The sequence below is a fragment of the Oncorhynchus mykiss genome, chromosome 14 (genome assembly GCF_013265735.2).
Source record: "Oncorhynchus mykiss isolate Arlee chromosome 14, USDA_OmykA_1.1, whole genome shotgun sequence".
Taxonomy (NCBI): Eukaryota; Metazoa; Chordata; class Actinopteri; order Salmoniformes; family Salmonidae; genus Oncorhynchus; species Oncorhynchus mykiss.
Genome location: NC_048578.1, coordinates 10442651 through 10458156, shown reverse-complemented (window position 1 = coordinate 10458156; position 15506 = coordinate 10442651). Strand labels below are relative to the sequence as shown.

Sequence of the window (15506 nt, the reverse complement as noted above, 5' to 3'; positions counted from 1 at the left end):
GCGTTCAACACCATAGTGTCCTCAAAGCTCATCAACAAGCCAAGGACCCTGGGACTAAACACTTCCCTCTGCAACTGGATCCTGGACTTCCTGACGGGCCGCCCCCAGGTGGTAAGTGTAGGTAACAACACATCCACCACGCTGATCCTCAACACAGGTGCCCCTCAGGGGTGCGTGCTCACAGTCCCCTCTTGTACTCCCCGTTCACTCATGACAGCACGGCCAGGCACGACTCCATCATTAAGTTTGCCGATGACACAACAGTAGTAGGCCTAATCACCGTCAACGACGAGACAGCCTATAGGGAGGAGGTCAGAGACCTGGCCCGTGTGGTGCCAGGACAACAACCTCTCCCTCAATGTGATCAAGACAAAGGAGAGGATTGTGGACTACATGAAAGAGAGGCCCGAGCACGCCCCCATTCTCCTCGAGGGGGCTGTAGTGGAGCAATTTGAGAGATTCAAGTTCCTTGGTGTCCACATCACCAATAAACTAACATGGTCCAAGCACACCAAGACAGTCGTGAAGAGGGCACGACAAAACCTGTTCCCCTCAGGAGAGGCAAAATATTTGGCATGGGTCCTCAGATCCTCAAAAGGTTCTACAGCTGCACCATCGAGAGCATCCTGATTGGTTGCATCACTGCCTGGTATGGCAACTGCTCGGCCTCCGACCGCAAGGCACTACAGAGGGTGGTGCGGTGCGTATGGCCCAGTACTTCACTGGGGCCAAGCTTCCTGCCACTCAGGACCTCTACACCAGGTGGTGTCAGAGTAAGGCCCTAAAAATTGTCAAAGACTTCAGCCACCCTAGTCATAGACTGCTCTCTCTGCTACCGCATGGCAAGGGGTACCGGAGTGCCAAGTCTAGGTCCAAGCGGCTTCTAAACAGCTTCTACCCACAAACCATAAGACTCCTGAACACCTAATCAAATGGCTAGCCAGACGATATGCATTGCCCCCATCCACCCCCTCTTTTACACCGCTGCTACCCTCCGTTGTTATCATCTATGCAGTCACTTTAATAACTCTACCTACATGTAAATATTACCTTAACAAACCAGTGCCCCCGCACATTGACTCTGTACTGGTACCCCCTTGTATATAGTCTCACTATTGTTATTTTACTGCTGCTCTTTAATTACTTGTTACTTTTATTTCTGATTCTTATCTGTATATTTTAAACTGCATTGTTGGTTAGGGGCTCGTAAGTAAGCATTTCACTGTAAGGTCTACACCTTTTGTATTCGGCGCATGTGACTAATAAAATGTGATTGGATTTGATTTCTTGGACTTCATGGTATAGTTTCTGCTCTGACATGCACTGTCAACTGTGGGACCTTATATAGAAAGGTGTGTTTCTTTCCCCATTTCGTTGCGTTTGCGTACGCTTAATAAATGTTTTGCAACAGAATCGTCAGAATGAATACACCCCTGATCACCCGCACACATAGTTCATTTACATAGCAGCCACATACAGCATAATCACTTTGGTCGTTGTGTAATTCCTTCTCACATCGCAATTCCTGCTCTCCTCCTCTCACCTTTTCCCTTGGCTCTTTGGACTTCAGTGGACAACATCAGTTGTGACCAGGCAAAACAACCTTTCCAAGCCAAACCTTCATATCATAACTGAGTCAGGTTGTTGAGTCGGCTAAATTAGCTAGCAAAGTACTGTAAGTGAAAGGTTAACTAAGAATAAAAAAATACAACAAAATATAGCTAGCTCTTTCTCTCTATGCTGCTTGTCCATATTTTTTGAAAACATTAATTTGTTCAAAACTTTTCAACTATAGTCTTTCTCTCTCATTGAGTCAACTACCCACCACACTTTATGCACTGCAGTGCTAGCTAGCTGTAGCTTATGCTTTCATTCTCTGATTCTTTGATTGGATGGACAACATATCAGTTCATGCTGAAAGAGCTCTGATAGGCTGGAGGCCGTCCTCCGGCCGTTATAATTACTGTGTAAGTCTATGGAAGGGGATGAGAACCATGAGCCTCCTAGGTTTGTATTGAAGTCAATGTAGCCAGAAGAGGCTGTTGAGGCTACTGTAGACCTTAATTGCAAAACAGTGGGTTTTAATCAGTTATTTGGTGACGTGAATATACTTTTGTAATGTTTCACTATTTACATTGGTCCTCCCCTTCCTCCTCTGAGGAACCTACACTGCTTTCTACCAAAATTTTCAGTGGTTATTTTTCAGAGCTTGTCTATAAATATTACTGTCAGTGACCATGTGATTTGATTGCAACCACTTGTAATGTAAGGACTGGGTGACATTGTTATCAGCAGCCCACTGATGAGCACATGGTGTTACCATTGCTGAACTGACTACTGATGTGGTGTCTGTCTTCATCTATCACTCCCAGACAACAACTACTTTCTCTCTCACTCTCTCTGCGCATCACTCACTCTCTATCTCTCCCAGACAACCGCTACTTTCTCTCTCTCCCCCCTCTCTCCTCACTTGACACCAATGTAGCAAATGGTGTAAAAAGCAAACACCCTACGCATCGCGCCAATAGGCTTAACCACTTGGTGAGAATTGTAACGTGGCTCATATAAGTGAGGATTGCTACAGTATTTTGTGCATTATGTGAGATGTATAGAGTATTTGTAAAGGCATACAACTGGTATCCGGTTTACATATTTTTGTATTGTGTACAGTTTGACTGATAAAGTGAAGCGGGCCTTTCTCTAAGTTTCTCACCTCCTCCGCATCCTCAGCACTGGCCTTCTTCACACCGTTCTGTGTTGTGTTCAGTTGCAGGGTCACCTTGTAACATTCTTGGATATCTGCAAGGAATTAAGTAAACAACAAGTCATAGAAATAAAGTCCATGGTCCCCCGGGATATGAGTACTTGAATGACAATCCACAAAAATATCCCATAGATAATGTATCATTAAAACACTGAATGTTGCTTGTTTTCTTCAGTGTGCATCTGTTCACTACTATGCAGTTAAGTTTTCTAAATGTTGTTGTATGACTCAAATCCTGACTGGAGAGTTGATCATTAAGTCAATGTCCAAACAGCCCCAACTTCAATAACAAGTTATCCTTTGTATGGTCTAATAGAGATCAGCACTCTGCCTCCTATGTAAATGAGTTTAGCCTAAATTAGATGAGGTAGATTTCTCTACAAATACCCCATCTGAACGAAGGGCATAGAATGAAGATGATGGACTGTCTGTCTATGGCCTATAACTACAGTGCCTTCAGAAAATACTCATACCCCAGCACTTTCCAAATGTTGTTGTGTTACAGCTTGAATTTAAAATGGATTAAATATAGCATGGTGAAGTTAATAATTACACTTTTGATGGTGTATCAATACATCCAGTCGCTACAAAGATACAGGCTCCTTCCTAACTCAGTTGCCGGAGAGGAAGGAAACTGCTCAGGGATTTTTCACCATGAAGCCAATGGTGACTTTAAAACAGTTTAGTTTTTTCCTATCACAGTCAACTCTAAGGAAGGATCAACAAAATACTAACCTAATTGACTGAGTGAAAAGAAGGAAGCCTGTACAGATTAAAAATATTCCAAAACATGCATCCTGTTTGCAACAAGGCACTAAAAGCAATGCTAACAAATGTGGCAAAGCAATTCATTTTTTTGTCCTAAATACAGAGTGTTATGTTTGGGGCAAATCCAATAAAACACATTACTGAGTACCATTTGCCATATTTTCACACCTAGCAGTGACTGCATCATGTTATGGGTATGCTTGTAATCATTAAGGACTGGGGAGTTTTTCAGGATAACAAAAAGTATGGAATGGAGCTAAGCACAGGCAAAATCCTACAGAAAAACCTGGTTCAGTCTGCTTTACACCATAGAGACGAATTCACCTTTCAGTAGGACAATAAGCTAAAACACAAGGCCAAGTCTACACTGGAGTTGCTTACCAAGAAGACAGTGAATGTTCCTGAGTGGCCCGAGTTACAGTTGTGACTTAAATCTACTTGAAAATCTATGGCACCACCTGAAAATGGTTATCTAGCAATGATCAACAACAAGTTTTACAGATCTTGAAGAATTTTCAAAAGAATAATAGGCAAATGTTGCACACCCAGGTGTGGAAAGATCTTAGAGACTTACCCAGAAAGACTCACAGCTGTAATCGCTGCCAAAGGTGCTTCTACAAAGTATTGACTCAGGGGTGTGAATACTTATGTAAATTTAATATTTCTGTATTTCATTTTCAATACATTTGCAAAACTTTCTAAAAATATTTTCAAAATATTTAATACATTTTGAATTCAGGCTGTAACACAACAAAATGCGGAATAAGTCAAGGGGTAAGAATACTTTCTGAAGGCACTGTAGGTGTTAGATCACATGGTCTGGAAACACTACTGGCTTTACCTCTATAACATAAGAGAAGGATGAGTCCAAGTTCTCTGTCAGTCCATCACCACTAGGCCATGCTGTTTTCCCACTGTGGCCAGCTCTATACCACCGTGGCCAGCTCTGCCAGCTCTCATCCTCCCAAATCCTGCTCACTCCCCTACAATTACCTCCGGCCCATCGCCTTCCCTTTCTCAACTCATCCTCCTTCTTTAATTGAGTTTCTTAAACACTGATCCCCCATCCCTCTCCCCTTCTTGTCTCCCTTCATTACATCTCAGGTCATTAAAGAGATTCTCCAGTACTTTTGTATACTTTTTAGCCAGTAGTTGAAAGTAGCGCTCACAAGCGTCCCCGAAAATGACATACTACGTCACATATGTGCACCATGTAATTGCTCTCTCGCTCTCGCTCTGCTGTTTGTGCATCTTGCTAGCTGTCACTCAAATGGTGAGGGACTGAAGCTCATTGGCTAGAACTCGAATTGCTAGGGGGCTGGCCCACATGGGGGAAAATGTAGGGTAAATGTCGCAGCACAGATTCCATAAAAATTGTCACTTTCAAACTAGAGATTTCGTGGCTAAGACAGTAATTCTGCTCATAGATTATGCATGTATTAACCACACATTGACACATCCAGCCCAATCCAGGAGGTTTAAAAAAATACTTAGTAGTCGACAATGTTCCGGAGCATGTCTTTAAGCTGCTGTGTCTTGTGGTCACCTATTGACTGGCAGCCACTTGATGAGAATACAGGGAGACATTGATGCTGATGCTGACACTGGCCCTCTTGCTGAACTATAGACATAAAGAGGTCGCTGTTCTCTTAAGAGCTCGGCTATGCTACAACTTTCTTAGGTTCAATGTCAGGACACAGTGATGGAAACAAATGTGTAGAAAGATCATCATGTACTTGAAATGTATAATTGTGTGTACAAATATCTGTGTGAAGGAGTGAAGGCACTGTATGTACCGGTATGTCCTCGGTGAGTGTGTGTGTATGTGGTCGGTGTATCCCAACAGGGTGGAGTGGGAACAAATGTAGAAGAAGGGGGCATGTGACTCATCACTGTATAAGAGTGTCTGAGCGTGTAGGAGTGGAGCCGTCTGTAGGCAGAGCGTTTTGCAGCCCAGCTGGTTAGAGGCCCGCACACACACATACACAATTACATAGTCCTGTGATTTTACAATGTAGTATTTGGCTTTGTTATAAGAATTACCTTACAAAAAATGTGGAATGACATTTTCAGATGTGAAAGAGCTTAAATTTCACACATAAAACTGTATTTTCACATGTATTCAATTTATAATTCACATGTTAACACCACATTTTCACATGTGAGGAGAATAACTTGTTTTCACCTCACATTTGAATTTCAGTTTCACATGTTAAAAATGTGTAAATGGGATATGCAGCTTCACATTAAAAATATTCACATGTGAAAATCTCACTTTAACAAGTTGGAATTGCATTTTCACATGTGAAAATCATTTGAAGTTTCTTATGTAAACAAACTCCACATTTGAAAATCTCACTTTCGCATGTGGAATTTCAAGTTCACATGTGAAAATCAATTGCATGAAAATTGAATTTTGGGCGACTAGGAGCGTTTGCTTAGATGGTTGGGGGTGGCAGGTAGCCTGGCGGTTGGGAGCGTTGGGCCAGTAGCCGAGAGGTCTACACATGTGAAAAGATGGTGTTAACATGTTGCAGAAACAATGTTTTCACTGGTGGAATAAGGGTGACCACATCTAAAAATCTAAAATGCCGGATAAGGGTGCGATTTTGCGCGACATTCACGGAACAGTGGACAGAATAAATGTTTTGGGGGCAGGATAATGGATCATGTTCAAATGGCAATGGCATAGTTCTGCTGTACGAAGGTCACTGCCTGTTAAACATATTTTATAGAGTAATAGTATTATTATATGGTGCAATCCTTTAGTGAGTGAGTTACTTTTGTGCCATTAATATCAAGCAAATCTTCTGAAGTTAAGAACAACATTTGTAGTATTGCAAACAAAAATAATGATATTTAAAGCAAACCATCAACCCAAAAGTATTGATAACAAAACAAAATATTGCACGGAAATAATTTTGAAATGTGAGAACAAATGATAACATGATTAAATACAAGTCTCCCTCTTTAGTTATGTTACCCTGGCCTTTGCATTCAATGCAACTTTTGGCACATTCATTCCAGCTATATAGCACCCTGTATCCCACTGCTGGTTTGCCTCTGAAGCTAAGCAAGGTCCTCGCTGGTCATGAAGGATTTTTTTCCTTCATGATTGAAAAGTGAAAAATTAACATGTGAAACTTCTGAAAACCACATTTGAAAACCACATGTCCACTTATCGAAACATAAAAATAAAAAAAATGTTGAATCGTGATATTTTTCATGTGATTTGTTCACACGTGTGTTGTGTTCACACATTACTTTTTCATGTATTTTTTTGTAAAGGTTGTATAAACAATGCAAACATAACTTGTCCTGATTACTTGTCCAAAGTCATTGAGAGAAAATTACTGCATAAGTATTATCATACTTGTGTAAATTGTTAAATTTATGTGAAATTACTGTGTGTGTGTGTGTGTGTGTGTGTGTGTGTTTTATAGGAAGTAAGGAATACACCGACGTTAGACCCCCCTCTATTTGCAGCAGACCTATTCAAGTGTACTGGAGTCCTCTTTCCACTCATAGCCCGTTCTGGATGAATAAGCCCAAAAATAATTTGCCCCAGAGTGTTTTCCATGGGATGACAATAAGCGACAGACAGACACTCCGCTCACTACAATCTACATTCAGCAAAAATTGGGTCCAAATGAAAGCCCCCCCCCCCCCATAATCTCCTGTTCCACCATTTGTGTTGTGTGTGGGTATGCCCAACTTCCAGCATGTTTGCATGTTGGGGAACAAAGATATGAGTCCTCAGTCAAGGCAAACTTTGTTCATGATTGTGCAACCATGCAGACATCCAATCAAGTGCTCAGCTCTCCAACTTCCTACAGTGCATTCCAGGCAAGGGGACTCCCATTCATTCACACATCAAATACTGTTCAAGGCTGCTCACAACTGAACTCATGAACACTTTTTGCACCAGTCATGCCTGTTGTCATTCACGATCACCATACCTTCTTTAACATTGTGCCAATGCTGTTAATTTACAAATGTTCCCACTGTGGCAGAGCATACCAGTAGCAATACAATTGCAACAACACAAATACAGCCAGTGCAAAAATACCCCCACCACTACAACAATGACACTACAACAAGTAGCCTAAGTAAAGCCCTTCTACCTATTTTCAAATAGGTACTGTACAAAAGGTACAGTAGCGACAGTAGCAACACAAAAATCCCAAACTTCCCCAGTTCACACGAATCCCAGCTATTAATGCAAACAACAGAGAGCATCTGGGAGGCTAATGCGATGAGTTACCCCATATTCCCATTAGCTGTGGAAACGTTCAGCACCTCCCCTGTGCCTAGGCTGATGATTAAAACCACATGTTGAGTAGAGAATCCCGCCTCGTTTGACCCTGCTCTGCCCCTGCACCTGAGACACTCTCTCTCACACAGACTCTCTCGGCTATATCCTCAGGCTGAACTCAGATCAGTCACGCAGGCCAGGAGAAACAGGGGGTGAGGATGACACGGCATGGCAGCCATGAGCTGTTTGTTTTTACATCTACAGAACTCTACTCTACCATACCTCCAGCCCCAGCCTTTTGCTGCACATTCCTGCCCTGGGATCCAGACTCTTCCTTATGGAATGCTTGGAACCCTGATCCCCTTCACTGCAGCCCAACCTACTCTTTAGTATATCAGACCTAAACTGTTGGGATAGTCATACACCCCCCTATGTATTTATTTGGAAAGGGAAGCTAAAACTTATAATTTGGCGATATACTCCAGCATTTTGGATTTCAGATCAAATGTTTTACATGACAGTCGGGCGCTGATGATGTGGATGACAATTAAAGCAGCCCCCTGCACCTCTCTGATTCAGAGAGATTGGGTTAAATATGGTAGGCACATTTCAGCTAAATGCAATCAGTTGTACAACTGACTAGGTACCCCCCTTTCTCTTTCCCTTTACAAAATGTCCCCTTTTAAATGAGTGTAAATTCATACATATCGGTTTAACCATTTAGAAATGAATGCACTTTATTTATCTAGTGCATTTGAAGGTGTCATAAATATTTGTAAAAGTTAGTTTGTGGAATTTCTGTCCTTAAAGCGTTTGAGACAATCAGTTGTGTTGTGACAAGGTAGGGGTGGTATAAAGAAGATAGCCCTATTTGGTAAAAGACCATGTCCATATTATGGCAAGAACAGCACAAATAAGCAAAGAGTGATGACAGTCCATCATTACTTGAAGACATAAAGGTCAGTCAATATCAAATCAAATGTTATTTGTCACATGCACCGAATAAAACAGGTGTAAACCTTACAGTGAAATGCTTACTTACAAGCCCTTAACCAACAATGCTTTAAGTGTTGAGTAAAAAAATTGAAAATAAAAGTAACAAATAATTAAACAGTAGCAGTAAAATAACAAGCAAAGCTATACACAGGGGGTACCGGTACAGAGTCAATGTGCGGGAGCACCGGTTAGTCGAGGTAATTGAGGTAATATGTACACGTAAGTAGAGTTAAAGTGACTATGCATAAATTATAAACAGAGAGTAGCAGCAGTGTAACAGAGGGGTCTGGGTAGACATTTGATTAGCTGTTCAGGAGTCTTATGGCTTGGGGGTAGAAGCTGTTTAGAAGCCTTTTGGACTTAGACTGGGCGCTCCGGTACCGCTTGCTGTGCGATAGCAGATAGAACAGCCAATGACTAGGGTGGCTGGAGTCTTTGACAATTTTTAGGGCCTTCCTCTGACACTGCCTGGTATAGAAGTCCTGGATGGTACGAAGCTTGGCCCCAGTGATGGCCTGGGCTGTACGCACCACCCTGTGTAGTGCCTTGCGGTCGGAGGCCGAGCAGTTGCCAAACCAGGCAGTGATGCAACCAGTCAGGACGCTCTCCGTGGTGCAGCTGTAGAACCTTTTGAGGATCGGAGGAACCATGCCAAATATTTTCAGTCTCCTGAGGGGGAATATGCTTTTTTGTGCTCTCTTCACGACTGTCTTAGTGTGTTTGGAACATGATATTTTGTTGGTGATGTGGACACCAAGGAACTTGAAGCTCTCAACCTGCTCCACTACAGCCCCCTCGATGAGAATGGGGGCGTGCTCGGTCCTCCTTTTCCTGTAGTCCACAATCACTCTTTTGTCTTGATCACGTTTAGGGAGAGGTTGTTGTCCTGGCACCACACAGCCAGGTCTCTGACCTCCTCCCTATTGGGTGTCTCGTATTTGTCGGTGATGAGGGCTACTACTGTTGTGTCATCGGCAAACTTGATGACGGTATTGGAGTTGTGGCAGACCATGCTGTCATGAGTGAACAGAGTACAGGAGGGGACTGAGCACCGTGTTGAGGATCAGGGTGGCGGATGTGTTGTTCCCTACCCTTGCCACCTGGGGGCGGCCCGTCAGGAAGTCCAGAATCCAGTTACAGAGGGAGGTGTTTAGTCCCAGGGGCCTTAGATTAGTGATGAGCTTTGAGGGCACTATGGTGTTGAATGCTGAGCTGTAGTCAATGAATAGTATTCTCACATAGGTGTTCCTTTTGTCCAGGTGGGAAAGAGCCGTGTTGAGTGCAATAGAGATTGCATAATTTGTGGTCTTTTGGGGCAGTATGCAAATTGGAGTGGGTCTAGGGTTTCTGGGATAATGGAACATTATCTGAACATTTCAAAAACTCGTGCAGACGCAAATACCATCAAGCACTATGATGAAAATGGCTCTCATGGGCACCGCCACAGGAAAGGAAGACCCAGAGTTACCTCTGCTGCAGAGGACAAGTTCATTAGAGTTAACTGCACCTCAGATTGCAGCCCACATAAGTGCTTCATAGAGTTCAAGTAACAGACACATCCCAACATCAACTGTTCAAAGGAGACTGTGTGAATCAGGCCTTCATGGTTGAATTGCTGCAAATAAACTACTACTAAAGGACACCAATAAGAAGAAGAGACTTGCTTGGACCAAGAAACATGAGCAATGGACAATAGACCGGTGGAAATCTGTCCTTTGGTCTGATGAGTCCAAATTTAAAATGTTTGGTCCCAATGGCTGTGTGTTTGTGAGACGCTGAGTAGGTAAACTGATGATCTCCGCATGTGTGGTTCCCACCGTGAAGCATGGAGGAGGAAGTGTGATCGTTTGGGGGTGATTTGCTGATGACACTGTCAGTGATTTATTTAGAATTCAAGGCACACTTAACCAGCATGGCTACCATTGCATTCTGCAGAGATACGCCATCCCATCTGGTTTGCCCTTAGGCCAGACAAAATTGATTCACTTTTAAACAGATTTTTCCCCCAGAAAAGTGAGGCGAGCGAGAAAAAAAAGAAGAAAAAAAAAGTCATGAATTGGATAAGGAATAACAGTACTACCACAGTGTGCTAAGCACTTGTGCAGGCTCTAGGCCTAACGTGAGCTTCAAGAGTTATATTATTCCATTCTAAAACCTACACTATTCTTCTTTAAAATAATGCAGATGTTACAATGTTGTTATAACCATGAGAAATTCAACACAATGGGAGGTATAACTTGTGACAGGTTCTTTATTCCTGTTAAAAAAGTGCAATCCAATCTCGTAATTCAATGTGATGTATATATAGGGTAATACAGTTGACTATTTAAAACAAATTCTAATTCAAGAATGATTGACAATAAATAATTGTAATAAAATTAAAATGTTGTATAATAATGAGTTCATTACCTGAGGATCTAAATGACGCCAAAGGAGATGGCTGGCTTTTTACGAGCTCTTAACCAATTCTGCTATTGTATGTGTTTTTTCACGTTATTTGAAACTTATTTTGTACATAATGTTCTGCCACCGTCTCTTATGACTGAAAAGAGATTCTGGATATCAGGACAGCGATTACTCACCTCGTACTGGATGAAGATTTTTTCTTTAACGAGTTGGACACCAAGGATTTTCTTCAGACACCCGACAAGGCCAACATCCCAGTCATTCGCATGAGAAAGAGACAGAGATATCAGGGACATAGGTCGGAGTGCCTTGTAAGGATTCGACGGCGAGTGGGTAATCTGCCTCTACCATCAGTCCTATTAGCCAACGTACAATCATTGGATAATAAAATAGACGAGCTAAAATCTTAAGTGTCAACGAGTCGTGGCTGAACGATGACAGGGATAAAATACAGCTGCCGGGGTTTACGCTGCACCGGCAAGATAGAACAGCTGCCTCCGGTAAGAAAAGTGTGGCAGTCTGTGTATATTCATAAACAACAGCTGGTGCACAAAATCTAACATTAACCTGTTAGATCTCTAGGGGCGCTATTTCATTTTTGGATAAAAAACGTTCCCGTTTTAAGCGCGATATTTTGTCACGAAAAGATGCTCAACTATGCATATTCTTGACAGTTTTGGAAAGAAAAGTTTCATAATCTGCAAAGATTTTGTCTGTAAGTGCCCCAGAACTCATTCTACAGGCGAAACCAAGATGATGCATCAACCAGGAATTAGCAGAATTTCTGAAGCTCTGTTTTCCATTGTCTCCTTATATGGCTGTGATTGCGCAAGGAATGAGCCTACACTTTCTGTCGTTTGCCCAAGGTCTTAGCAGCATTGTGACGTATTTGTAGGCATATCATTGGAAGATTGACCATAAGAGACTACATTTTCCAAGTGTCCGCCTGGTGTCCTGCGTGGAATTCGGTGCACAATTGCCAGCTGCTAGTACTTTTCCATTTGATATAGGGGAGAAACCATGTGTCCAAGAACGATGTATCAATGAAGAGATATGTGAAAAACACCTTGATGATTGATTCTAAACAACGTTTGCCGTGTTTTCAGTCGATATTATGGAGTTAATTTGGAAAAAAGTTCGTGTTTTGAGGACTGAATTTTCGGATTTTTTTTGGTAGCCAAATGTGATGTATAAAACGGAGCTATTTCTAATACACAAAGAATCTTTTTGGAAAAACTGAGCATCTGCTATCTAACTGAGAGTATCCTCATTGAAAACATCAGAAGTTCTTCAAAGGTAAATGATTTTATTTGAAGGCTTTTATGTTTTTGTTAATGTTGCGTGCTGGATGCTAACGCTAATGCTAACGCTAAATGCTAACGCTAAATGCTAACGCTAAATGCTAACGCTAGCTAGCTACTTTTACACAAATGATTGTTTTCCTATGGTTGAGAAGCATATTTTGAAAATCTGAGATGACAGTGTTGTTTACAAAAGGCTAAGCTTGAGAGATGGCATATTTATTTCATTTCATTTGCGATTTTCATGAATAGTTAACGTTGTGTTATGCTAATGAGCTTGCTGATAGATTTACACAATCCTGGATACAGGGGTTTTTTCATAGCTAAACGTGACGCAGAAAACGGAGCGATTTGTCCTAAACAAATAATCTTTCAGGAAAAACTGAACATTTGCTATCTGAGTCTCCTCATTGAAAACATCTGAAGTTCTTCAAAGGTAAATGATTTTATTTGAATGCTTTTCTGTTTTTTTGTGTAAATGTTGCCAGCTGAATGCTAATGCTAAATGCTACGTTAGCCATCAATACTGTTACACAAATGCTTGTTTTGCAATGGTTGAGAAGCATATTTTGAAAATCTGAGATGACAGTGTTGTTAACAAAAGGCTAAGCTTGAGAGCTAGCATATTTATTTCATTTCATTTGCGATTTTCATGAATAGTTAACGTTGCGTTATGGTAATGAGCTTGAGTCTGTATTCACGATCCCGGATCCGGGATGGGGAGATCAGAAAGGTTAAGGAAGTCTCAAGGTTTGCTCGCCTGAGGTAGAGTATCTCATGATAAGGTGTAGACCACACTATTTACTGTCTATTTACCACCACAAACCGATGCTGGCACTAAGTCCGCACTCAATGAGCTATATAAGGTAATAAACAAACAGGAAAACGCTCATCCAGGAGGCGGTGCACCTAGTGGCCGGGGACTTTAATGCAGGGAAACTTAAATCTGTTTAACCTAATTTCTACCAGCATGTTAAATGTGTAACCAGAGAAAAAAAAATTTTAAAAAAAGAATTTTTATTTTTTTTTTTAAATAGACCACCTTTACTCCACACACAGAGAGGTGTACAAAGCTCTCCCTCGCCCTCCATTTGGCAAATCTGACCATAATTCCTTCCTGCTGATTCCTGCTTACAAGCAAAAACTAAAGCAGGAGGAAGTAGTCAGATGACGCAGATACTAAGCTACAGGACTGTTTTGCTAGCACAGACTGGAAAATGTTCCGGGATTCTTCCGATGGCATTGAGGAATACACCACATCAGTCACAGGCTTCATCAATAAGTACATCGATGACATCATCCCCGCAGTAACCGTATGTACATACCCCAACCAGAAGCCATGGATTACAACCAACATCCGCACTGCGCTAAAGGGTAGAGCTTCTGCTTTCAAGGAACGGGACTCTAACCAGGAAGCTTATAAGAAATCCTGCTATGCTCTCAGATGAACCATCAAACAGACAAAGCATCAATACAGGACTAAGATCGAATCGTATTACAATCATATTACTCGCCAGATGTGGCAGGGCTTGCAAACCATTACAGACTACAAAGGGAAGCACAGCCGCGAGCTGCCCAGTGACACAAGCCTACCAGACGAGCTAAATTACTTCTATGCTCACAAGCAACACTGAAGCATGCATGAGAGCATCAGCTGTTCCGGATGACTGTGTGAATACGCTCTCCATAGCCGATGTGAGTAAGACTTTTAAACAGATCAACATTCACAAGGCCGCAGGGCCAGACAGACTACCAGGACGTGTACTCCGAGCATGCGCTGACCAACTGGCAGGTGTGTTCACTGACATTTATCAACCTGTCCCTGACTGAGTCTGTAATACCAACATGTTTCAAGCAGAGCACCATAGTCCCTGTACCCAAGAACACTAAGGTAACCTGCCTAAATGACTACCGACCTGTAGCACTCACATCTGTAGCCATGAATTGCTTTGAAAGGCTGGTCATGGCTCACATCAACACCATTATCCCAGAAACCCTAGACCCGCTCCAGTTTGCATACCGACCCAACAGATTCACAGATTATGCAATCTCTATTGCACTCCACACTTACCTTTCCCACCTGGACAAAAGGAACACCTCCATGAGAATGATATTCATTGACCCCCTGTATATACATTTTTTATTTCACCACGTAGGCTAGTTGAGATCAAGTTCTCATTTACAACTGCGACCTTGCCAAGATAAAGCAAAGCAGTTCGACACATACAACAACACAGTTACACACGGAATAAACAAACATACAGTCAATAACAGTAGGAAAAAAAGTATATATACAGTGTGTGCAAATGACTTAAGATAAGGGAGGTAAAGGCAATAAAATAGGCCATAGTGGCGAGGTAATTACAATATAGCAATTAAACACTGGAGTGATAGATGTGCAGAAGATGAATGTGCAAGTAAAGATACTGGGGTGCAAAGGAGCTAAATAAATAAGTAAATAAATACATTGTGGGGATGAGGTAGTTTGATGGGCTATGTAAAGGTGCAATGATCTGTGAGCTGCTCTGACAGCTGGTGCTTGAAGTTAGTGAGGGAGATACAGTGGGGCAAAAAAGTTTAGTCAGCCACCAATTGTGCAAGTTCTCCCACTTAAAAAGATGAGAGAGGCCTGTAATTTTCATCATAGGTACACTTCAATTATAACAGACAAAATGAGAAGAAAAGAAATCCAGAAAATCACATTGTAGGATTTTTTATGAATTTATTTGCAAATTATGGTGGAAAATAAGTATTTGGTCAATAACAAAATTGTATCTCAATACTTTGTTATATACCCTTTGTTGGCAATGACAGAGGTCAAACATTTTCTGTAAGTCTTCAGAAGGTTTTCACACACTGTTGCTGGTATTTTGGCCCATTCCTCCATGCAGATCTCCTCTAGAGCAGTGATGTTTTGGGGCTGTTGCTGGGCAACACGGACTTTCAACTCCAAAGATTTTCTATGGGGTTGAGATCTGGAGACTAACAAAGCCTGGAGACTGGCTAGGCCACTCCA

At 41.8% G+C, this 15506-nt stretch overlaps 1 protein-coding gene across 2 annotated transcripts in view; it reads right to left on the bottom strand.

Moving 5' to 3' along the window:
- Positions 1-15506, bottom strand: part of LOC110488767 (discs, large homolog 3 (Drosophila)) — a 152216-nt gene that overhangs the window by 131102 nt on the left and 5608 nt on the right. For both annotated transcript variants that reach the window (XM_021561115.2, XM_021561120.2), the window contains exon 3: positions 2714-2799. In XM_021561115.2, coding sequence (XP_021416790.1) covers positions 2714-2799 — 86 coding nt within the window. The remainder of the gene's footprint in view (positions 1-2713; positions 2800-15506) is intronic.